Raw genomic sequence first — 24719 nt, forward strand, 5'->3', positions numbered from 1 at the left:
CTTATCAAACAAATGGAATCAAATTTGGGATGTGGAGGTTTCAAGGGGCACGAAACGTTTCTATTGTGGTTCTACACCCTTACCCTCTATCCAAGGCGCCTAGAAGTGTATCCTAAGGCCTATGGCTGAAAAGTGGTTTTAGCAAATAGGCCCGCTAAAACCACTTTTCAGCCATCCTGGAACTCTACTGTGTTTTGTTTGTAAACAATACACAATACGCTTGTGCCCAAGCTCGCTTGTGATCAGTCTGTCTCTTTCACGCTTCAAGCAAATAATTCCCCTTCAGCTTTCTTCCGTACTGTTTTCATATATCGCTCCCCTAACCAACTTAGTGACGAAACGGTCTCACCTTAGGATATACTTCTAAGCGCCTTGCCCCTCTCTAAGGACATGGGAGCTGACATACAAATGAAACACAAACTTCTGCATAACTCCAGAACTGATCAATCAAATGGAGCCAAATTTGAGATGTGAGGCTTTTCGGGTACGAGAAATGTTTCTATGATGGTATGACACTCCTTCCTCCTCTGGAAAGAAGAGGAGAAGTCCCATAAAAATAATGCACATACTTCAACCAAACGCATTTTTCCAAACCCAACCAATTTTCGGAAAACTCTGAAGGAAAATTCGAAAAATTCAATTCGCATGTGTTCTACAATTACATATTGACAAGCGTTGCTAGTTCATTTGATGCTTGCGGTAACGAAATTGATCTTCGTTTTAAAGTGGAAATGGATTTTAAAGTGATAAAACGCACTCCTATGTCGGCTTCTATCTATATAAATAAAAATGGATCGCCGAATGTGTTGATAAGAGTAAAGCTCGATAAAGGAATTGTCCGCTTTAAGGCTGTCTTCATTCTATCATATTTTCTGTATCAAACGTTTATTCTATGTAACGGAGAAACATGTTATTTGAAAGTGAATGAAAAATATTGCACGAGAATTGTGTCTGAAAATAATCTGATATTATTAGGTGTACCTTCGGTTTTACAACAGATGGCATAACTTGATTATTATTCCAGTGAATCAAACTTCCAGACAATCGATGGATGTCATGGATGTCAAAAAGTAGAAGCGTAAACAAAATAGTTTTTTGCCACTTCTAATTTGTCGAATTTCGTACCAACGAGAGTGTTTTTGCGGGGAGTGTTATTTCATTACTTCTATATGAAGAACCATGGTGACCATGCTCCAACTGAGTGAACGTGTCAGACGTGGTTTGCACGGTTTTTTAAAGTGGTAATTTTGACTTGGAAGACGAAGAACGTTCCGGACCGCCAAAAAAGATGAAGAATTGGAGGCTTTACTCGATCCAGATCCGTCACAAACGCAACAAGAACTTGCAGATGCACTTGGAGTAGCTCAGCAAACCATATCCGATCGTTTAAAAGCAATGGGAATGATCCAAAAGAAAGGACATCGGGTGCTGTATGAATTGAAGCCACGAGACGTCGAACGCCGTTTTTCACGTGCGAACAACTGCTCCAACGGCATAAATGAAAGGGTAATGGCGATGAAAAGTGAGTCCATTACAATCCTAAACGTCGAGCAACGTATGGATACACCGGCCATTCATCAATATCGACGGCCGCGCGGAAAATTCATGGCCAGAAGGTTATGCTATCTTTTTGATGAGATCAGCTGGGTGTGGTGTACTATATAAGCTGCTAAAACCGATTGAAACCATTACGGGGGACCTCCACCGACGACAATTGCGTTTGAGCGGTGCACTGAAGGAAAAACGGCCACAATACGAGCAAAGACACGATAAAGATATTTTGCAGCACGACAACGGTCGGCCAATGGCGCGAAACCGGTCAAAACATACATAGAAACGCTGAAATGGGAGGTCCTATCCCACCTCAAGACATTGCTCCGTCCGATTACTACATTTTTCGATCAATATAACATGGCCTGGTTGACCAGCACTTTTCCAATTTTAATGAAATCAAAAATTGGATCGATTCGTGGTTAGCCAACAAACCGGCCGATTATTTCCGCAAAGTGATCCGTGAAAAAAAAAAACCAAGAAACTACTCCTATTATTATGTCGAATTTTGGTAGAAGTATTGAAATTTTATAGTAAAAAATAAATTTAAAGGGTAGATCAATGAACAGTTCTGCGACTGGACCCATGAACGTGCGATTAGTAAGAAAACGTGGATGTGATAACGAAAAATAAATTTTGGGCGGGACGAAGTTTGCCGGGTCAGCTAGTTTACTATGAAAAAGACAATAAATTAGAAATGTTTTTTCAAATATCTCAAGAATGGCTGCATTCAGAAGCAGATTGATAAAGAAATTTTTTGTTTTGAATCAAAAAATCAGGTTTCATCATTTTTGGCTAAAAATGATTGTTAACATACAAAAATTCGAAGTTCGTCAAAAATAGTTTCACCATCTTGAACTCATTTTTTAAATTTTCTACATGGCTTTTTCTTTATATGAAAAAAATAAAAAAAAAAATAAAAAATATATACAGCGCGGACTCGATTATATACAGTTTGAAATTTTTTTTCACTGTATATAACCGAATCCTGTATATAATCGAGTCAAAAAAAATTTATTTGTTTTTTTTGCATTTATTTTTTGTTTTTTTTTAAATAAAAGAGGAATTTGATTTTTGATTCATCCCTTAAAGTCAGAAAACACCTTTCTCAAATGAAAAAAATAAATTTATACAGATTCTCTCAGGAGGTGATAGACGATCATATTTGATGAAAAAAATTCTTCTACTCATATGTTCGAATTTCATCAGTGACGGAGTTATAGAACTTTTTTGTTTGTTTCGGAACCTGTTGCCTCAAATTGGCTGTACATTAAAAAGTACGCTACGGAAGACGATTCTGATGCTTTCATTTGAAAGATGAGAAAATTTAGTACAGGATATAGAAGTGGAACAACTAAATTAGTGGATTTTAATAACATTTTGGAAGTGAAAAACTTAAAAGTTAATAATTTTTAATGTGTTATTATTAATTTTATCCTAAATTGAAGTTCTTTAACCGCTCTACAATTTGTTCTTCGACGCCCAACTTCTATCTTTCTTAATTTGGTTGCAATATCGATATAAACAATTCCTGGTGAAAATTCAAGCAAAATCTTCAAAACTTCACCTTAACGATGAAAGGTTACATTTCTTCTCGAAATAAGCCATATTTGAAATATAAAAAAAAAATTTTTTTTCCCAAACGGTATATAATCGAGTCTGTATATAATCGTCTGACTCGATGTATGTAAATTTAAAAAAAATTAAAAAAGACAATAAATTAGATTTTTTTTTCAAATATCTCGAGAATGGCTGCATTTAGAAGCAGATTGATTAAGAGCTTTTTTGTTTGAAATCGCATCAGGATTCATAATGTGCGGCTAAAAATGATCGTTAACATACAAAAATTCAATGTTCTGAAAATTTATAACAAAAATCGTTGTTCCACAAAGTTCGTAGTATTACCATCTTGGACTTTATATAAAAAAAAAAATTTTTTAAATTAAAAAATATTATTTTTTTTTAATTTTAGATATTGCAAATTAAAGTTTTTTTTTTGTAAATAAAAAAAGTATTTTTTTTCCATTGTATATTTTTTCACATTTTAACATCAATACTTTTTAACTCTTTCTAAGACACTATTTCGATACGACTCATAGTTCTTGAGATGTAGATTATCAAAGATTTCTCTTACTAAAATCGATACGCTCCTTTCAAAAGTTACAGTTGAGTCAAAAAAAATCCCAATTGCTGTGGAAAACTCATATTTCCTCCAACCCAAACGGAATACAAACTTTCATTCGAATCAGAAATACATGTTTTATAAATCTGCATTTTTAGGACGATTTCATTTGGAATTACTGTAATGACGTCAGCAGCTACAGCGACTTCTTCATATTGTAGACCATCAGTTCCCGATAGAAATAAATGATGTCGCCAAGGACCACCCTTTCTTGGAGAACGATCCCTTGCAATCGCTTTATCGTCGATTGCACACATTGAATCGTTGTGCAAACATGCACATCGATACTCACCAGCATACACATCCGCCAAAACCAAGTGAAGACTCCGATGAGGACAGTTGTGCTCTCTCTGAGGCATGGACATTCGCACATAATAGCCGAAGGTGGTCCCGGGTCGAAGATGCTGCCGGGTTGGTTAGTGTAATCAAGCAAAAACATTCCGCCAATAAGAGCGATGTGAGCACACTGAACGAGACAGATTCTGCGGAGGATTCATCTAAGAGTGGCTCTAAGACCACGGCGGATGAAAAGGAAAGTTGGTGTGATGATGGTGTGACACTCAGTATTCTTTCCGACAGTGATCAACAGGATGGCCCAGTGCGACTGCGAAGAACTGGAAGTGAGCGTCTCAAAGATGGTGCGAAAGCTTTTCTAAGACGCGTGGAGTCGATAAAATCACGCCGGAGGAAGCGTCAGAATCGGGACGGATTGATTATTTGTGGACCACATTCGTCTGGTTTATCGCCGGTACATCACGCGGTCGACGAATTGAAGCACATTGATGTGCTATCATTCTCAAATCCATCTTCTCCTCGACCCTCGTCAGCTTTCGGTGATCATCGGAGAGAAAATGTGCTTGGAACAAACGAGATTGTATCAAACCTATTGTCTCCCTACACGCTTAGTCCTTTTGGGCATATGGCAGAAGATAAAAAGGAGCACAAACGAAGCACTAATCGTTCTAGTCCGTTGCACTTTTTCATTCAACTGCAAGAAGCAAAATCAGGCGATGATTCGTCTTCCATTTGTAGCGAAGATAGCCAGGACCTCAACACCGGTTATTTCGCCGGAAGAATTGTGAAAACGCCCAGTAAAAAGTATCCCAAGGCTAAGAAGTTGCTGCGCAACAAAGTCAAAGCTGATGACTCGGGGGCACTTTCGGATTCGGAGTATCAGGCGAAATTGAGACGAGCGAAAGTCACCAGTGATTTGAAGGAAACAAATAGCAATAATTTGCAGGTGTCGAAGCTGAATCGGGGAGGTTCATTAAATCTGGGGAAGAGCTCGAAACGCTATCGGGATGCATTCCACAATCGTTCAATGAGGGTAGCGAAAACAAACGACGAAAAGGGAGAAGATCGCAAACGTACGACCGTGGCAAGATGGCACAGCTTCCAGCAGCCGAAAAATTCAGAAGATCGCAGATTGAGCACCATTGATTTCAAAGGTGATAATCTGAAAGACAAGGGGAAGTATTCTGGTGGTACAAGCATTTACGAGATGTCATGTGGTCAGCTGATGGTGGTGCGGAAATTTGCGTTGGTGACGCTTACAGGCTATATGGAGCGCTACTGTCCAACCCATCGGTCCGGTTGGAACTGGGATCTGCCAAAATTTATTAAACGCATAAAGACACCCGATTACAAAGATAGACGAATCTTTGGAATTCCACTAGTCCTGAACCTGCAAAGATATGGTAGTACTTTGCCAGAGATTATACAAATGGCTTTGACCTGGTTGGAGCTGAACGCACTGGATCAAGTTGGGTTGTTCCGGAAGCCGGGTGTGAAATCACGGATAGCGAAACTGAAGTCCACGATCGAATCAAGCAATAATGTTTCCAATCGCATGAAGGTGTTCGACGAGCATCACGCGTACGATGTCGCCGACATGTTGAAGCAATACTTTAGAGAGTTACCAGACCCGTTACTGACTGCGAAGCTTTCCGAAACGTTTGTTGCAATATTTCAATGTACGATTTTTGTACTAGCTAGCTCAAAAATAAGTAATGTGTTGAACTGCGTTGTATTTTTTTAGATCTTCCAGAAGAGGTACGTGCAGAAGCTGTACAATCTGCCATCCTTCTTCTGCCAGATGAGCATCGAGAGGTTTTGTATGCGTTGCTCAACTTTCTGGATAAGGTTGTGGCCACCGCGAGTATCAATCAGATGACATCAAACAACTTGGCTGTGTGTTTGTCGCCTTCGCTGTTTTATTCAATGTCCGGCAGTAGGTAAGTTACAAAATTCATAATACAATCGGTGAAACGCACACGACACGTCCTTCCACCTATAGTTAATCTATTCCGTTCGGGTAGTTTTTGCATTTCGTTCGATCTGTTTCTCTTCTAACATTGAATGGGCAAAGCGTTCGGAACAGGGGATGCGAATTTATAACACGAACGAAATAACGGTTTCCTCTTTTCCGATTACTTTTTCCCGTTTGTTATTCCTCAAAAAAATGCGGGAAGTTCCAGAGCGATCTGATAGAATCAACTCATCTATCATGAATCTAAATTTTCAGCTTAATTATCTCATATGCGCAGTGTTTGCCGATTGACCGTTTCGTTGAATAACTCGCTTTCGTTTGTTCAAATATGATCTTGCAGAAGTCATTTCCCCCAGTGGCATTCAGGTTTTTTTTTGCGCTGTGGGTACGTATCTCGTAAAACAAACCGCGTTAATTGGAAAATCCGCGTAAAAAAACCTCGTAAAAATTGTGAGGGGTTGTATCTAGAACACGACCGCATATTTTCGACGTACAACTTCGCAATTATATTATGCAATCCACTTGTTTACCACTCCGAATACTATTTTAGAACGCATCGAATTTTTTGTAATGAATTATGTTCTTCGTTACAAATAAATTTGATGAACGTCCTTTTACGTTTGATATGATGCCTAGGACTACCAAAATATATGAACGGAAGAATTGTCAAACGATCATGGTATTTTACATTTCCCTCCGAAATTATTGCACATCTCATGTTTACGTAGTTCTCGAACCTTGAAAGTTCATTCACCTCTAGTATCTGAAATGACGATTTTACCATGCTTCTCATTTTAAAAGTACGTTTTAGGGAAACATATTCCGGTCTGCACCATGACAAGCGAGTACAAAATTACTCAACATCAAAAAATACCCCCGAATTGCATGTATTTGCAAAGCGGATTCCCTCAGGCACATTGATTTTGAAGTCCGTGTTAGGGAAACAGCTCGATGGGAACAAAAATACCCCCGACTTGCATGTATATTTGCAGAGTGGATTTCCACATCGATTTTGAAGTCTGTGTTGGGGAAACCGTAAATCGGGCCAATCAAAACTTGACAGTTAGGGCACTTAAATAATGCTTGACATTTTACAGTTATTCAATTGTTCATCTCATGAAAAATAATATTTTATCAATTGTGATAGACGCGTAGAATTATTTCCTATCAATTGATGCAAACATCTTTCCAATCTGTTAAGAAATTTTCGAGTTATAAGCATTCGAAATACGGGTAGGGTTAGCACACAAATCGGCAGAACAAATGTATGGGAAAAAAGGAAGTTGTTCCAGTTTTCATGAATTTAAACCGTTAAGAGATTAGCGAATTGTAATGTATAGCATATCAAACAAATCTAAGAGAATTTCCGAATTGATTGGTATGCAAACCATGAGAGTTCGTTCACAGTGAAAATAGTTATTAACGTTAACTTTATTCCATAAAAACGTGACCTGTTTTCTGATTTGGCACCCTTCCTGAAAGACGTAGTTCTACGTCAAAAGAGAGAAGTATTGATGCCCGACCGGCACTCCCAGAGTCTCTATACACAGTGCCAGCAACTGCTGAATCGGTTGAGTCGATTAGAAACGAGTGCGAGTCGGTTCTGAAAGTTGCATTCTACCTACTTTTTTTTTTGTTTTGACACGGGCCAGTCGCCACATATAGCGAATTCGTTTTTGTTCAGTTTCAACCCCAGTGCCGCACTAACTGCTGTCAAAACGTTTTTTATTCACTCAGTTTCGCACTCAGTGTCGCACTAGTTCGCCCCGAAAGCTGTTAGTTTCGCACTGAGATGTTTCACGGGTTGGCATTCGGGTTCACGAATAACAACTGTCAAGTTCCGAGTATTGTTTTGGAAAATCTAAAAACATAGACTATGAAAATGTAAAACCTGCTGCTTTTGCATTTGTATTATTGGAATCGTAATTCCATTCGGATTCTGATTTTGAAGAGTATATTCGAGTAGACGGCATTAAGCTATGTGTGCTTTCATTGGGAGGCGAAAATAAAGATGGATATTCAGGTGGAATAAACCTGCTTTCAAAATCAAAATTATGAATGAAAATTTACTTTAACGTATCGAATATTTATTTTATGTGATGAAATAAGAGGTTTTTTTCCGATATCGCCGAAACATATTGAACGAAAACTGTGTCTTATGATGATTTTATATTATAATAGTAATTATTTGTGGAAAAAACAGGAAATGCAGCGACAAATGGTTAAGTGAGTGTCAGAACTACATGGGTTAGGTAATCAAACAATATGATACAAACTTTTATATTTTTACACTGCACTTGGCCCTTCTGATCTGATAGAGAATAATTCACCTCCCAAGCACTAATATCGCCACCAGACGTCGACACTGTACATTTATCATCGCAAATATAAACAAATCAGACTATATAACGCACATCAACAAACCACCACATTCGTTAAACTGAAAACGTTTTTTTTATTACAGAGTCAGTTTGGCACCCAGTTTTAAAAACGAATTCGCTAATACATGCATACTGATTAGATGTAATGTATTTAAAAAAATGTATCCACGTGGAAATTATCTATACCCCCTCACCTTGGACAAACGTGGACATTTCATGACCCCTACCCCCGCCCTAAAGTTGTCCACGTGGTATGTGGATAGCCCCTTATTAGATCTGTTTACATGTGCCTCAGCAAACTCTAGTCGTTTTTTCATGTTCATCTTTGAGATGAAAGACTTTTTACGGGCAACACGACCTCTCAAATTGTTCCTGTATGCTACTCTCCGGACAGTGTCTGCGATGACAAGTCTTCCGATGGTGCTGGTTACTTCGGTAGTTAATTTAGGTATGTTTGTTTTAGGGTTCTTTCGCAATGTTCACCCAACTGCTCGTTTATCATCAGGAGACAGAATCCGTTTGCGTTCTCTACCCGGGAGATTTTCCATGTTTTTTTCGTATTTCCACTTGTTTATGATTTTCTATAGAATAAGTTCTTCATGAACTACATGTGCTGTTTTCCGCAATGTCTTTCCACGACAAAACTTACGTATTGTCATTGTACGTGTAATAATATCTTTTTCTTTCATCTTACTCGCCATTTCGATAAAAACTTTTTCAAGCGTCAACAAAAAAACAAAAATCAACACTGCCCAAGCACTGGTTTGGCGTTGACATCACACATTGACGAAAAAAAGATCGCTAATTCGCAAAGATCTCACTTATAAGGGGCTGTCCACATACCAACTTTAGGGTGGGTAGGGGGTGAGAAAATGTCCACTCTTGTCCACGAAGAAGGGGGAGGGGGTATGGAGTGAGTCCACGTGGACAGGAAGAATTTTCTCTCCGTATTTATCAATAAACGGATTGAGCCGCCTGAAAGTGTTGCCCAGTCAAACGTTCATATATTTTTTCTCATATCATGGATCTTCTTCAGTGAAATCTGTATTATAAAAATATCTAACGTAAATTGTGAATGACCAACTAAAGGGTGTGTCACATCAAATTGCATCACGGAAAAAACGCTGTAGAAATTTAATTTTTAGGAATTATATCTTCAGCTTTCGCTTATAATCAGATAAGAGTGTATAGATCACGTTGGCCATGCTTCACTGTCAATTTTTCGTAAATTTGGAAAAATATCGTCGAACGAAAAAGAGCGTCGTGAATTAATCCTGTGCACTCATTTCGAGAATCCGGAGTTGTCACATCGGGACATCGGTAAGATGCTGGGAATCGTCCAATCCACGGTCAGCAGAGTACTAAAACGATACTTCGAGAACCTAACCATCGACCGGAAGGTGAAGAACGGCAAAAATGGATGCTCCGTCAGTGAAAAAGATCACAAGCGCGTAGTTAAGCAGTTTAGACGTGATCCGAGAAGATCGGTCCGGGATGTCGTCAATAAGCTGAACTTGTCAAGTTCATCCGTCCAGCGGACCAAGCAGCGGGAGGGCCTGCGTACATACAAGGTTCAGAAGGCTCCTAACCGCGACGAAAGGCAAAACATGGTGGGGAAGACGCGAGCCCGGAAGCTGTACACCGAAATGCTGACGAAGCCGCATTGCCTGGTAATGGACGACGAAACCTACGTCAAAGCGGACTTCCGTCAGCTGCCGGGCCTGTTGTTCTTCTCCGCAGAGGACAAATTCAGCGTTCCGGAGGAGATTCGCAAGCAGAAACTATCCAAGTTTGCCAAAAAGTACAGTAAACATTCACTAACTGGGCGAAAAGGGAAGACCACTTATCGACATTCGCGTTTTAACTGGTCCGGCATGTTAAACGTCAAATAAAATCGAGGGAAACTTCAATGAATTGTTTGATTCGCATTGTTCCTGTAATTGGATAAATAAAAGGATTCCAATGGATGTTTCGCATTGAGTGCGATAACAGGTATGACATATGATTTGAGAAAATTATTTTTCTGTAGTTTCATCAATGTTTTTGTCGTGCGAAAATAATGTCTATTCTCATAACATTTTAAATTACATTCGAATGCCCCTCACAGCAAATCTTCCATTTGAATATGGCGTAGATTGTTTACGAAATTCTGCTTTTTAACTGGTCCAAAGACCAGTTAACGTTCGCCCAGTTAAACAGCAGACCAGTTAAACCAGGACCAGTTAGCGAACGATTACTGTACATGGTGTGGCAAGCGATCTGCTCTTGCGGAAAGCGGAGCGCCCCCTTCGTGATGACCGGCACGGTAAACGGGCAGGTTTACCTTAAGGAGTGCCTACAGAAGCGCTTACTACCACTATTGAAGCAGCACGAGGGCCCGACCATCTTCTGGCCGGATCTCGCTTCGTGCCACTATTCAAAGGACGTGTTGGAGTGGTACGAAGCCAACGGGGTCACCTTCGTGCCAAAGGAAATGAACCCGCCCAACGCGCCGGAGCTTCGCCCAATAGAGAAATATTGGGCGATTATGAAGCAGGCCCTCCGGAAGAACCCAAAAGTTGTCAAATCGGAGGCGGACTTCAAGAGAAAATGGATTTCTGTTCAAAAAAAACTACAACCTTACGTTGTACAGAACCTTATGGACAAGGTAAAGAGGAAGGTGCGAGCATACGGGCTTGGGCTCGAAGTATGAATAAAAAGAAAATGCCAAAAGTTGTTTAATAGTTTTTATTTTACTGTCTAAAATTTTCAAAAGGATCGGTCTACTGGGCGAATTTCTACAGCGTTTTTTCCGTGATGCAATTTGATGTGACACACCCTTTATTTCCTATGATCGAACTTTTATAGTTATGGGGTATGCATAGCTCTCATAGCCAAAACTTAAAAATTAAACGATTAATAATGGTTGAGATTCCATGATATGCGTAAATGATTTTTCATCAAATATAATTTTCTTTACATTTTGTTATATCTCGAGGACAGTATATAATAATAATGTCTGTATAGTTTTTCATACAGAATTGCGTGTAAGATAATTTTTCCAAAGTATGTTCATTCCATTAATCTCTAGGAATCAATATTTACATTTGTATGAGATCGTCTATGCATGACTAGTCGTCAACTTAAAACAATTGAGCCAATGTTCTGATAAATTATAGAATATTTCAGGAGGTGATAGAGGATCATATTTGATGAAAAAATCCTACGCATGTGGTCAATTCTCAACTAGAATATTGTTGAACTTTTCTTAAGTCCAACTTTATGTCTTGAACTGACTCTAATTTAGAAAGTACGCTCCTTAGAATAATTATACTGTTCATTTGAAAGATTTTTTTTTTGCATATGCATAATGCAGTTGTAAAACTTTCAAATTAATGGAACCCAGAATCAACTTTTAAATGTAAAGAAGAAACTTCAAATTTCTTTTTTTTTATTAATTTTCCAAAAATGCATGATAAACTGGATTGTTTCTATCAGCCAAATTGAAGCTCTCCAACCACTACAGTTCCTTCCTTGACACCGCACTATTATCCTTCTTGTTATCTTCCACTAATTTAAACGTGTTCACAACAGAATTTTATGCAAAATTTCCTCAAATGAAAGCAATTCAATCGTGTAAAATAGCGCACTTTTAGAATTAAAATCAGTTTAAGCCAAAAACCGGTCTCAAGGAAAAGTTCAATAATTCTTTCGTAGTTAAGATTTGATCATAAGCGTGAAAGATTTTTTATGATCCCCTATCTACTAAAATATTCCGGATCAGCTACCTAACAACCTATATATAACAATATTCCAAACAGGTATAATAGTTTTCGATATTTTATTCAATTTATGAGAAAGTTTTCTCAATAGTTTAAACATTTATAAAAAAAACTAATAGAAGGTTAATAGACTAATGTTTCAATCGGGTAACAGGTTTCAAGGCTATTTTTGGAAAAATTGAACAAAATTTTGATAAAATGGGTCGGATCGGGGCAGCGGAGGATTAATTTGGCATTGAATTGCTCTCTGGTAAACTGTGACGTTAGTGACGTTTTGATAAGGATTTGAGCGAAGGAAAACTAAAGAGCAATACAAATAACTTTTCGTGCAAGGTTAGTAAAAAATATTAAGTCGTGAGTTTTCTGATGTTTTTTTCCACACGAGCATTTTGGAAGCTATCTAAACACCCAATGCAGAATGGTCAATAAGCAGTTGAAAAATAAAAAAAATATATAGATATTCAAAATATTTTTAATCAGGTATTAGTACCTTTTGAAAATTCCCCGAACTATTGAAGAAAAGGTTTCTATTGCGCTGATGACTAAAAGTGAATTGATTGTGTAAATGAACCGACATTTCCTGTGGCGATCGTATTCCGAAGTAGGCAAAGAACTACACTCGACAAAAAAAATAGGGGAGCAAAATGCGACAACCAAAGTTTTGAGTGATATTTGAAACGCTGTAACTCTGTTATAAAATAATGCATTCGTCAAAGCAACAACTGGACCATGTATGAAATATTTCCAAGATTGCGATGAGTATATTTGACCATCGATTTGCTGTGCGTTCATTAATTCATGAAATATTCTTAATTCGAAATCAAAGGATAATTTTTCATTCGGTAGAGAATACCTCTGTAGTAAATAGTTCTACTGAAAATCTCTATGAATCAAATGGAAGCGAAATAATCATGTTGATTGGATCGCTTTTAAGAATGAATTTTCAAATTCTAGAGAAACTTTGAAAACAAACCATAAACGCTTTATCGTTTCTTGCAATGTATTTTGTCTACAACACATATACGCATCACACACTAGAAATTTGTAGCTTGCTTGCTGTATTTTTTATCTTAATGTCATCATTTATATCGAAGATACAGGCGTTCCGGAATCGCTGAAAAATTTCGACCCTTTACTGCTCAGTCCTTTATCAAGCGAATATCTATAGATATCAGTGCATGCTTCCTTCTTTATCTTCTCTTTTTTTGAAGTTCTTTTTAATTGATAGAAAAATAATCTATGTTTATAAAATTGTTCTGTTCGTTTTTGTGCGCTTCAAAAACTCGAGCTCTGATGGAGCTCATATTATAACACAACATACGAACCACTTCAAAAATTGTTTTTGCTACTGCCAACGCATCAAGAAGCTTTAAGATTTCCAGATGAAATAAGCACACTTCTGAAATAAAGCTGTGAAAGTAAATTATCTTTCTAGTATTGAATATGTGTTCTATGTGATAGCAACAAAATTCTTTGCATGTGTTTAAAAATCGTGAGCTTAAATTGTATCTGATAATGGTTTTGAATCCATTTTTTTTTATTCGATTGGCTTTGCTCAAGATCAATCCTTGGAATTTTGTAGTTTATATTCGGATGTGGATTGTTCAACTGGATATTGCGCGTTTCCGTGTTGACAACTCAGATAGCCTTTATATCTTCGAAGATAATAGAAAAACAAATTATTACAAATATTTCAAAATTAAACTCATATGGAATATTTGTTTTCCTACTCATTTCTCTGTCATAAAACATCAATGAGCCACAGCAAACGTGGCAGGGTTCAGCAAGTAAAATTTGAAACAAAATAAACTTAAATGAAATTAAATTTTAATTTATGCGCAATACAGTTATTTCCTGAAATATTCTAATAAAATAAAGAAATGTCCACGTGAACAACAGGGGGAGGGGTATGAAAATGTCCACGCTTGTACACGGTGGTGGAGGGGGGAGTCCAAAATCGTGCTTTTTCTGTCCACGTGGTATGTGGACAGCCCCTAAGACTAATTTGTTTGGAGAAATTTTTGGTGCACACTTTATTTGGCAATGCCTGACATTGATATTGTTTTCTGCTTTTAGAAATAAATAATCTGCAAAAAACTTTTCGCGAAATTTTCTTCTTAGTTACATAGGTATGTTATTAATATGCATCAAAAGGAGAAATGCATTCAATTTTCTGGCACCAAATAAATGGAGAGTATCGTCAAGTAGCATGTGTACACTCAATTTTGCGATTGACTGTATATTCGTGAATGTTTAGCAGTATAACCATTACCCTTAGAAAAATCCTCGGTCGAAAACTACTAAATACATTTGGTAATGCAAAATTAGTAGAATGTACAAATTTTTTGTACATATTGTCAACAAACCCGCATCCCTACCAGAGTTTAGTATATTTTACTCGATAACATTAGTAAGCTTGGATATTGTCATATCTGAAAATTGGTGAGAAAAGTGCGTATTAACCATTTTCATTGTTCCCATAAGGCAATACGGAGGTATAATAAGGATATAATTCTGATACGTGCATTTTCGGCGAGAAAATGTAGCCGATATTGGGCTTCCGAATCATGGTTCTGCTTGACATATGTGTTTATTAGTACGGTCGAAAATGACTATAGATTGGTAGTATTTACCAAAAAATTCGTTATATTTACTAATTATTTCTCTCAGTGTAGGTTCATTCGATATTGACAGATTTCGAAACACTAGAACTGGTATTTCTCGAATGATCTCGCAAAAAAATTAGATGCTTCGTCATCGTTGACATTTCGTTCTACCAATTTCTCTCTAACGTAGTAGGCGTTTTTCCGTCAGAGGAAATATTTTCAGTTGTGTGAATTACTTCGTATTGAATCAAATAAAAACTAATCATACAATCTTCCCCTTGTAGATCATCAACGGCATCGCCCCGACGAAAGAAGGGAGCCACCGGTCAGCCGGACGAGAAGGAGCTGTCCGAAGCGCGTGCTTCCCATGACTGTCTGGCGTACCTCATTCAGCATTACCGCAGCTTGTGGACCATCTCGAGCGATCGTATGCGAAAATGCAGCTTTAACTACATGGAGGAATCCAAACCGGTACCGCTGGAGTCTCTTGGGGCGGAACTGCACGTACAAAATTGGCGCGGTTATCTGACTGAGTGCATTAAAGAGTGTGTGCGAGAGGGGAAAGAAAGGTGACCACTATTCACTACCACTTTGACTACAGTAGTCGTTCGCTAACTGGTCCTGGTTTAACTGGTCTGCTATTTAACTGGGCGAACGTTAACTGGTCCTTGGACCAGTTAAAAAGCACAATTTCGTAAACAATCGACGCCATATTCAAATGGAAGATTTGCTGTGAGGGGCATTCGAATGTAATTTGAAATGTTATGAAAATTGACATTATTTTCGCATAACAAAAACGTTGATGAAACTACAGAAAAATAGTTTTCTCAAATTATATTTCATACCTGTTGTCGCACTCAATGCGAAACTTCCATTGGAATCCTTTTGTTTATCCAATTACATGAACAACGCGAATTAAACAATTCATTGAAGTTCCCCTCGATTTTATTTGACGTTTAACATGCCGGACCAGTTAAAACGCGAATGTCGATAACTGGTCTTCCCTTTTCGCCCAGTTAGTGAATGTTTACTGTACTTGATCTTTCAATCAAATACTGATGAAATTTTCCTCTACTGAATGTATATAGACCACGCGGCTGGGTGTCGTTGAGTTCTGCCGATCCCAATGTGAATGTGTTCTTCAAAAAGGTAGGCGATGGACACCCGTTGCGTCTATGGAAGACTGTTACCGAAGTGGAGGCCCCTCCGACCGAGGTTATCAACCATATCTTGAACGAGCGACATCTGTGGGATGATCATTTAGTCAAGTCGAGAATCGTTGAACGGTTAGATAGTGACACTGATGTCTTCCAGTACGTTTGTGGCCAGCCAATCACGGATTATTGTGTCCTGAGGTAAGACAAGACGCCGGATTATGTCGAATTGCTTATCACCCATCTAATTAACATCTGTCTACACAGGCAATGGAACAAACAGCAAACACGGGGCGCTTGCGTTATCGTTGAGGTTTCTATTACACATAACGGTGCTCAGTTACTACTGGACGGAGTGCGTGGGGTGGTGCTAGCTTCTCGGTATTTGATTGAGCCATGCGGCAGTGGCAAATGCAAATTGATGCATCTGTCCCGTGTGGATATGAAGTAAGAGAGTCATGTAACATCCCATTCATGTTTGAACGAAGTGCTCAAAATAACTTTCGCTTTTAGGGGCCGCACTCCGGATTGGTACAACAAAAACTATGGTCACATTTGTCAGCAATATCTTTCGAGAATCAAAAAGTTTTTCGAGCATTACACCGAGGGACCTGAGAGCAAAGTATAGAGAACACATAGAACACTAAATTTACATTATTGAAGACAGAAAGAACAAAACAAAAGAAATAAGAGCAACATATGAAAATACACCACATAATCAAAACTGCAGCAAGAACACGCGTATCGAACACAGTTTCCAAACATTCCAAATTTTTATTACCAAGTGCCTACACCATGATATTTTCTTAGGTTTTTTTTAGAAGAGAGGAGAGAAACCAGTATCGTGTAAGGAAAAAAAAGATATAACACAAAACTTAAACTAGTCCAAACAAATCAACTTAACCAATTTCACAGATCATATTACATGAATCACGTTTTTTTTTATTTTATAGTTATTATTGTTAAAGTTTATAGTGTAGGGAGAGAAGAAACAATACAAAAGTAACAACAACATCAAAACAAACACAGAGCAAATAGATGAAAAAACGTAAGCAAATAATCTCAGTACCGTTTTTCTTATGGGACCAACGTCAATAAATAATCTCCAAGCGGTTTCCATTGTGTGTGGTCAGTCAGTGCCAATAAATGTTCATTCTCCCCTCCATGAATCGTTGTGTTCAAACACACGCTGTTGGAGAACCATGTTATATTACTAACGAACCGGATTAGAATGACGGAGTGAATAAAATGCGGAACAAAACGTTAAGATTTCCAACTACTGCTTGTATTTATTGTTTCAATCTCACTTCGCAGCTTACTTTTATGTTTATCAACTATCCGAAATGGCCTTAAAGATAACAGAATTGGCAAATTGTGTTGTTCAAAAAATTACTTTCAGTACTAATTTTACAGCTAGGTTTTGGGAAGATCCACACACAAACGCGCACACCGTTAGATTTTAATGTTAGGATATGAATAAAGAGTATTAGTTCTCCGTATACTGCTGTTACTGCCAACTATTTCATATCAGCGATGTCTTCGAGGGCGCTACTGCAAAAGTTCCTGTCACCGATGGACAGGGGTGGTGGTAGAGGCGGAGGTTGCGGTGAGGGATCGCTAACTGGCGGGGATGATTTCAGACGGAAGCTAGTGGCATTGCAGATCGCTTCCAGCGAGATTTTAGAAGCGGAAATGCGCGCCTCAACGTCGTTTCCGGCTGCTGCTGCTGCTGTTGCTGCTGTTCCTGTTGGAAGTGACGATGTTTGATCGAACACAACAGCGTAGGGCGTCGGAAGGAGGCCGCCTGTGGCACGATCGAGCGGATTAGCATATTTTTTGCTATCCTTCGGTGGCGGTGGTGGCTTCGCGTGATGATGATCAGCGCTGGGATCGTCTAGCTTCGTCCGATGCTGACGCACTTTGGTATTGTGTTTGGAGAAGTGCTTGGAGGATGGTTTCACGGGGTGGTGGAGTAGTTTCTCCTCTGGCGGTGTGGCGTTAATATGGGAGGGATAGGACGAGGATGGTGGAATCGTGGGTGCTGTTGGGGAGGAAAGGGATGATGGGGATGAGGCGGGAGTTTTTGCCGTTCGAGGTTCCTTGGCGTGAGTGGTGGGGGTAGATCCTGTTGCCCCCGACTCACCGTCTTGCTTTTTCCACTTGGTGCGACGGTTTTGGAACCAGATTTTTACCTGGAATAAGAGAAAAGATAGATTATATGAGATTCTTTACCGAATCATGAATAGACATTATTCCCATATGCACTTCACGGTGAAAACGAAATGAACGACACGTCATTGAACTTCGTTTTACAAGTTAGTGAAGCGTCAAAGATAAAAATGGGGTTTCAGGCAGAAAGAACACTTTTCAAATAGAAATTATGGATGAAAATTAACTTCTCCGAATGAGTGAATGGAAAACTTTGATTTTTTTCATGATGTAAAATAATCTCTTACAAATATTGTATTTGAAGATAATTTTATATTATAGCCAGCTGACCCGGCAAACTTCGTCCCGCCCAAAAATTATTTTTTGTTATCAAATTCTTGTTTTCCTACTAAGCGCAGAACTGTCCATTGATTGATCTTCTAATCTACCATTAAAACTTATTTTTTACTATAAAATTTCAGTACTTCTACCAAAACTCGACATTATAATATCAGATTATCTTTAGACACAATTCTCGTGTAAGATTTTTCATCCACTTGCAAATAACATATTTCTCCGTTACATGGAATTTATTCCATGTTTGACACAGAAAATATGATACAATGAAGACAGCCCTGAATCGGACAATTCATTTCTCCAGTTTTGCAATCATGAACACATAAGGCGATCCATTTTTATTTATAAAGATAGAAGACGATATAGGAGTGCTTTTTATCACATTAAAATAATTTCCACTTTCGAACGAAGATCAATTTTGTTACCGCAAACATCAATTGGACCTAACAATGCTTGTCAATAAGTAATTGTAGAACACATGCGAATTGAATTTTTCGAATTTTCCTTCAGAGTTTTCCGAAAATTTTCAACTGTCATGTTTGGTTGAAATATGTGCATTATTTTTATGGGACCCCTCTCCTTTCCAGAGGAGTAAAGAATGTCATACCATCATAGAAACATTTCTCGTACCCAAAAACCCTCACACCCCAAATTTGGCTCCATTTGCTTGATTAGTTCTCGAGTTATGCAGAAATTTGTGTTTGATTTCGATGGAGTGTTGAACCCCTTTAAAAATGTTTCTTGTCCCCTAAAACCTCCACATGCCAAACTTGGTTCCGTTTGCTTGATTAGTTCTTGAATTATGCAGAAATGTATGCTTCATTTGTATGGCAACCCCTCTCCCTCAGAGAGAGGGGAGGAGTGTCTATTCACCATAGAAAAGTTTCGTGACCCCTAAAACCTTCCCATGCCAAATTTGGCTTCATTAAAGGGTGTGTCACATCAAATTGCATCACGGAAAAAACGCTGTAGAAATTCGCCCAGTAGACCGATCCTTTTGAAACTTTTAGACAGTAAAATAAAAACTATTAAACAACTTTTGGCATTTTCTTTTTATTCATACTTCGAGCCCAAGCCCGTATGCTCGCACCTTCCTCTTTACCCCGTCCATAAGGTTCTGTACAACGTCAGGTTGTAGTTTTTTTTTTAACAGAAATCCATTTTCTCTTGAAGTCCGCCTCCGATTTGACAACTTTGGGTGCTTCCGGAGGGCCTGCTTCATAATCGCCCAATATTTCTCTATTGGGCGAAGCTCCGGCGCGTTGGGTGGGTTCATTTCCTTTGGCACGAAGGTGACCCCGTTGGCTTCGTACCACTCCAACACGTCCTTTGAATAGTGGCACGAAGCGAGATCCGGCCAGAAGATGGTCGGGTCCTCGTGCTGCTTCAATAGTGGTAGTAAGCGCTTCTGTAGGCACTCCTTAAGGTAAACCTGCCCGTTTACCGTGCCGGTCATCACGAAGGGGGCGCTCCGCTTTCCGCAAGAGCAGATCGCTTGCCACACCATGTACAGTAATCGTTCGCTAACTGGTCCTGGCTTAACTGGTCTGCTGTTTAACTGGGCGAACGTTAACTGGTCTTTGGACCAGTTAAAAAGCAGAATTTCGTAAACAATCTACGCCATATTCAAATGGAAGATTTGCTGTGAGGGGCATTCGAATGTAATTTAAAATGTTATGAGAATAGACATTATTTTCGCACGACAAAAACATTGATGAAACTACAGAAAAATAATTTTCTCAAATCATATGTCATACCTGTTATCGCACTCAATGCGAAACATCCATTGGAATCCTTTTATTTATCCAATTACAGGAACAATGCGAATCAAACAATTCATTGAAGTTTCCCTCGATTTTATTTGACGTTTAACATGCCGGACCAGTTAAAACGCGAATGTCGATAAGTGGTCTTCCCTTTTCGCCCAGTTAGTGAATGTTTACTGTACTTTTTGGCAAACTTGGATAGTTTCTGCTTGCGAATCTCCTCCGGAACGCTGAATTTGTCCTCTGCGGAGAAGAACAACAGGCCCGGCAGCTGACGAAAGTCCGCTTTGACGTAGGTTTCGTCGTCCATTACCAGGCAATGCGGCTTCGTCAGCCCGTCTTCCCCACCATGTTTTGCCTTTCGTCGCGGTTAGGAGCCTTCTGAACCTTGTATGTACGCAGGCCCTCCCGCTGCTTGGTCCGCTGGACGGATGAACTTGACAAATTCAGCTTATTGGCGACATCCCGGACCGATCTTCTCGGATCTTTTTCACTGACGGAGCATCCATTTTTGCCATTCTTCACCTTCCGGTCGATGGTTAGGTTCTCGAAGTATCGTTTTAGTACTCTGCTGACCGTGGATTGGACGATTCCCAGCATCTTGCCGATGTCCCGATGTGACAACTCCGGATTCTCGAAATGAGTGCACAGGATTAATTCACGACGCTCTTTTTCGTTCGACGACATTTTTCCAAATTTACGAAAAATTGACAGTGAAGCATAGCCAACGTGAGCTATACACTCTTATCTGATTATAAGCGAAAGCTGAAGATATAATTCCTAAAAATTAAATTTCTACAGCGTTTTTTCCGTGATGCAATTTGATGTGACACACCCTTTAGCTTGATTAGTTTTCGAGTTATGCAGAAATTGGTGTTTCATTTGTATAGCAGACCGCCCTTAGAGAGGGGGGAGGGGTCTCGAACTATCATAAGAACCATCCCCGACCCCAAAAACCCCTACATACCAATTTTCATGTCGATCGCTTCAGTAGTTTCCGAGTCCATAATAATCAGATAGACAGACAGACACACAGATACAGACAGACAGACAGAAATCCATTTATATATATATAGGGCCCTTTTATTGAAATCGAGGCGATAAGAATTTTGCTCGTTAGCTCTATTTTACTATTATAGAAATCGAGCAATTCGATAGCACCGAGCGAGTGATAGCTATCGATGCAAGTGTCAGAAATTTTCGAGTTGTTTGGTTCGCTTTTTGCATATCTTCAGAGAATTATTTTGTTTTGGTTTGCATCCCTTTGGGAAACATTTCAGAAACGCTTAAATATATACAATTTTCAACACATGTTCGTTTGTTTTGATCAGTATTTGTTTTACGGTGCTGCCAGAATAGCCTATACAAGGTAAGTGTTCAATCCATCATTATTTATATTAATCATGTTGTAATTTACAATGCAGAATTTACTTCCAGCGCATATTTAGTGGCTGAAAATGAGTGGACAGTCAAATCACCACCAGTACGACTCGTTGAACCAATGAAAGCGAATGTAAACATCGCTCGATGTATTTGTGGAGGCAGTTCAAATAGAATCCCGGTTAAAAAAAAGTGGGAGGAATCCAGCGAGGAGCTTAATGCACTGAGACCATCAATGTGTCTTGGTTCAGAACGGCAGAAAGTAAGTATTTCTTCTACGATATTTATAACTTCATAAGTAAATTTTGTTATATTCTTTGAATTACTATCAACCGTATTTCCTACCTAAAAATTACTTATTCCTGCTAGCGTACATTAGTACGTGTTACTTTTGTCAGTAATTTTCTATTTTATTGCTATACTATACCAAACTTTCTATACCATATGCTAAAGCTGAAATTTCTTGCAAAACAATAATGATTTTTTTTAAATTACAGATTTGGATTGACATGAGGTGAAAAGTAAATAAACACTAGCACACAACAAGCGAGAATTCAGGGCCAAAGGTGGTGGCCCAATACAATAAAGCTATTGACGCCGCTACAACAAGAAATCGACGCTAAAAGAGAATTACACAAAAAAAATGTTTTCCTTAGAAAAGTGGAATTTATGCATGACTACTTACGGAATTCCATAGATTGCAGTTGTAAAAATAAATGAAAAGATTCATTTTCTTATAATTATATTTTGAGGGAATTGAGGGAATATCAGTTTTCTCCAAAAACATAAACATATTAACACTTTTGGAAATAGATTTTCATAGCAGATGCCTCAAAAAAAGATTTGGCATCCTTTCTATAGTGCTTCGTGAAACATTTCAAGCTTGTTTCAAAATATTTCATCACAACCGCTGACATTCGAGCTTGCTAACGAATCGAGCAGTTTTCCTCGATTTCTATAATTCCAGATTTTACTCGGTGTGATAGGGATAGTGATTGTATCGAATCCTCGATTCGATTTCTATAATAGGGCCCATAGATGATAAGTTTTACTGGAAAAGTAGTTCGTATCCAGAGGTCGACGACGTACCGTTGTCATCGCGGATACACTTTATTTCGTTTTCACCGTGAAGTGTAAACGGGAACACGACCCGATAACATCATCCACGGAAAGTTCTCGCTTATTTGCAATCATTCGTGATAATGAAGTAACATGAGCTAGAATTGTCTGAAAACGTTGTATGAAATTAACAAGCTTCTCATAATGATACATTTTAGGTAAAAAAATATATAAGGGGTTGTATCTAGGACACGACACGATCATGTTCTTCGTTACAAATAAATTTTATGAATGTCATTTAACGTTTGATATGATGCCTAGGACTACCAAAATATGTGAACGGAAGAATTGTCAAACGATCATTGTATTTTACATTTCCCTCGGAAATTGTTTCACATCTCATGTTTACGTAATTCTCGAACCGCGAAAGTTCATTCACCTCTAGTATCTGAAATTCCCGATTTTCCCAGGCTTTCAGTTTAACCCTTCCAATACGGCAGTGTGCTCCGTCGGAGTGCTCTCGCTGTACGGAGCACTGCACCGAAAAGTATGCATATCGCGCGGTTGTGATCGATGTGCAGTTTCGTTCACGTTTTAGGGAATCATATTCCGGTCTGTACAACGACAAGCGAGTACAAAAGTACTCAACACCAAAAAATGCCCCCGACTTACATGTATTTGCAAAGATGATTCCCCCAGGCACAGCAATTTCGAAGTCCGTGTTAGGGAAACACAGCTCGGTGGGAACAAGAATACCCCCGACTTGAATGTATATTTGCAAAACGGATTTCCACAGATACATCGATTTTGAAGTCTGTGTTGGGGAAACCGTAAATCGGGCCAATCAAAACTTGCGGTAGGAAGTTCTTCCAGTTTTCATGAATTTAAACCGTTTAGAGGTCAGCGAATTGTAATGTATAGCGTAGCAAACAAATCTTAGATAATTTCCGATTCGATTGGTATGCGAATCATGAGAATTCGTTAACAGTGAAAATAGTTGTTAACGTTAACTTTATTTCATAAAAACGTGACCTGTTTTCTGATTTGGCACCCTTCCTGAAATACGTAATTCTACGTCAAAACCGTCGTTTTGTTCGAGAATTGGTTTTCATTTGAAAGTATGCCCATTATGCCTTCCTCATAGAAATTCTCTATTGACAAACGAAAAACTGAAACAGATGACTTTCATAGTGTGTCAGATTTCACACGCTTATTGCTCAGTCATTTCATGATGGATTTCGATGAAATTCAGCAGCAAATTTGACATTTTTCCAACCTTGTCCAACTTGTTCAACGCAGTAAGCCATCGATACTTTCAAACATAGTTTTTCAGACTAGCGTTAAAGTTCGTTTTTTTAATATATGTATAAAGTTAGGCCAGGTTAGCCCATACCATGGCAACGAATAAACAAATATGTTCTATTAAAAGTGTGAATACGGCTGAATCGGTCCAGTAGTTCAAAAGTTGCGGTGAAAAAAGGGGCAAAAATCAGAGAGGCGTTACTCTTATCTCGAAAAAATTTTTTTGACAAAAATTGACTTTTTGTCTGAGTGTCGATTTATGACAGATGACAGTAGATCTCGACGTTCCATGCAATTTAAAGACATTTGGCATCAACATTTTTTTCGATAACCCCGATTTCCTTGAAAATTCGATTTTTCGGTTTTCAAAAATACTTTGACCACTGTGCAACGCTTGTAAATGAAGTCCGATTGAGCTGATATTTTGCATAGGGCAAAAAAAATTAATTTTAGCAAAAAACAGGAAGTGGGTTATATCTATGGTATAACCGCAAGGGTGACGTAGGACTATCGTTGATTTAGAGATCATTTGTATGAAGTTGAATCTGAATTCATTCTGAATGAATGAATATTTGGAGAACTTCGAAAACGAGAGCGTTACGTTGGAGGCACAAGGTTTTATGCATCCAATATTGGATACGGAAATATCCTACTGATGGGGAAGAATAATCTTCAGAAGCTATCCTGTTGATTGCGATTGATTGAAAAATCACGAAACCTAATGTATTTGGTCACAGTGTTACATGGATAGTAAACATTCAAATAAACTCTTTCACATGAATGTATTTTTAAATTCCTAGAGG

At 38.5% G+C, this 24719-nt stretch overlaps 2 protein-coding genes across 7 annotated transcripts in view; one reads left to right on the forward strand and one right to left on the reverse strand.

Annotated features, from left to right (window-relative positions):
- LOC129763324 (stAR-related lipid transfer protein 13) overlaps positions 1-17192 on the forward strand; it is a 59214-nt gene extending 42022 nt beyond the window's left edge. Inside the window, exons 6-11 of the mRNA XM_055762274.1 lie at positions 3895-5706; positions 5772-5967; positions 15035-15319; positions 15839-16105; positions 16172-16351; positions 16418-17192. Coding sequence (XP_055618249.1) covers positions 3895-5706; positions 5772-5967; positions 15035-15319; positions 15839-16105; positions 16172-16351; positions 16418-16532 — 2855 coding nt within the window. The 3' untranslated portion in view covers positions 16533-17192. The remainder of the gene's footprint in view (positions 1-3894; positions 5707-5771; positions 5968-15034; positions 15320-15838; positions 16106-16171; positions 16352-16417) is intronic.
- The window catches only part of LOC129763330 (homeobox protein DLL-4), a 117224-nt gene continuing 109672 nt past the window's right edge, over positions 17168-24719 (reverse strand). For all 6 annotated transcript variants that reach the window (XM_055762287.1, XM_055762289.1, XM_055762292.1 and 3 more), the window contains exon 4: positions 17168-18096. In XM_055762287.1, coding sequence (XP_055618262.1) covers positions 17422-18096 — 675 coding nt within the window. In that variant the 3' untranslated portion in view covers positions 17168-17421. The remainder of the gene's footprint in view (positions 18097-24719) is intronic.

This window comes from Toxorhynchites rutilus, chromosome 1, assembly GCF_029784135.1.
Source record: "Toxorhynchites rutilus septentrionalis strain SRP chromosome 1, ASM2978413v1, whole genome shotgun sequence".
In the NCBI taxonomy this organism is placed as follows: Eukaryota; Metazoa; Arthropoda; class Insecta; order Diptera; family Culicidae; genus Toxorhynchites; species Toxorhynchites rutilus.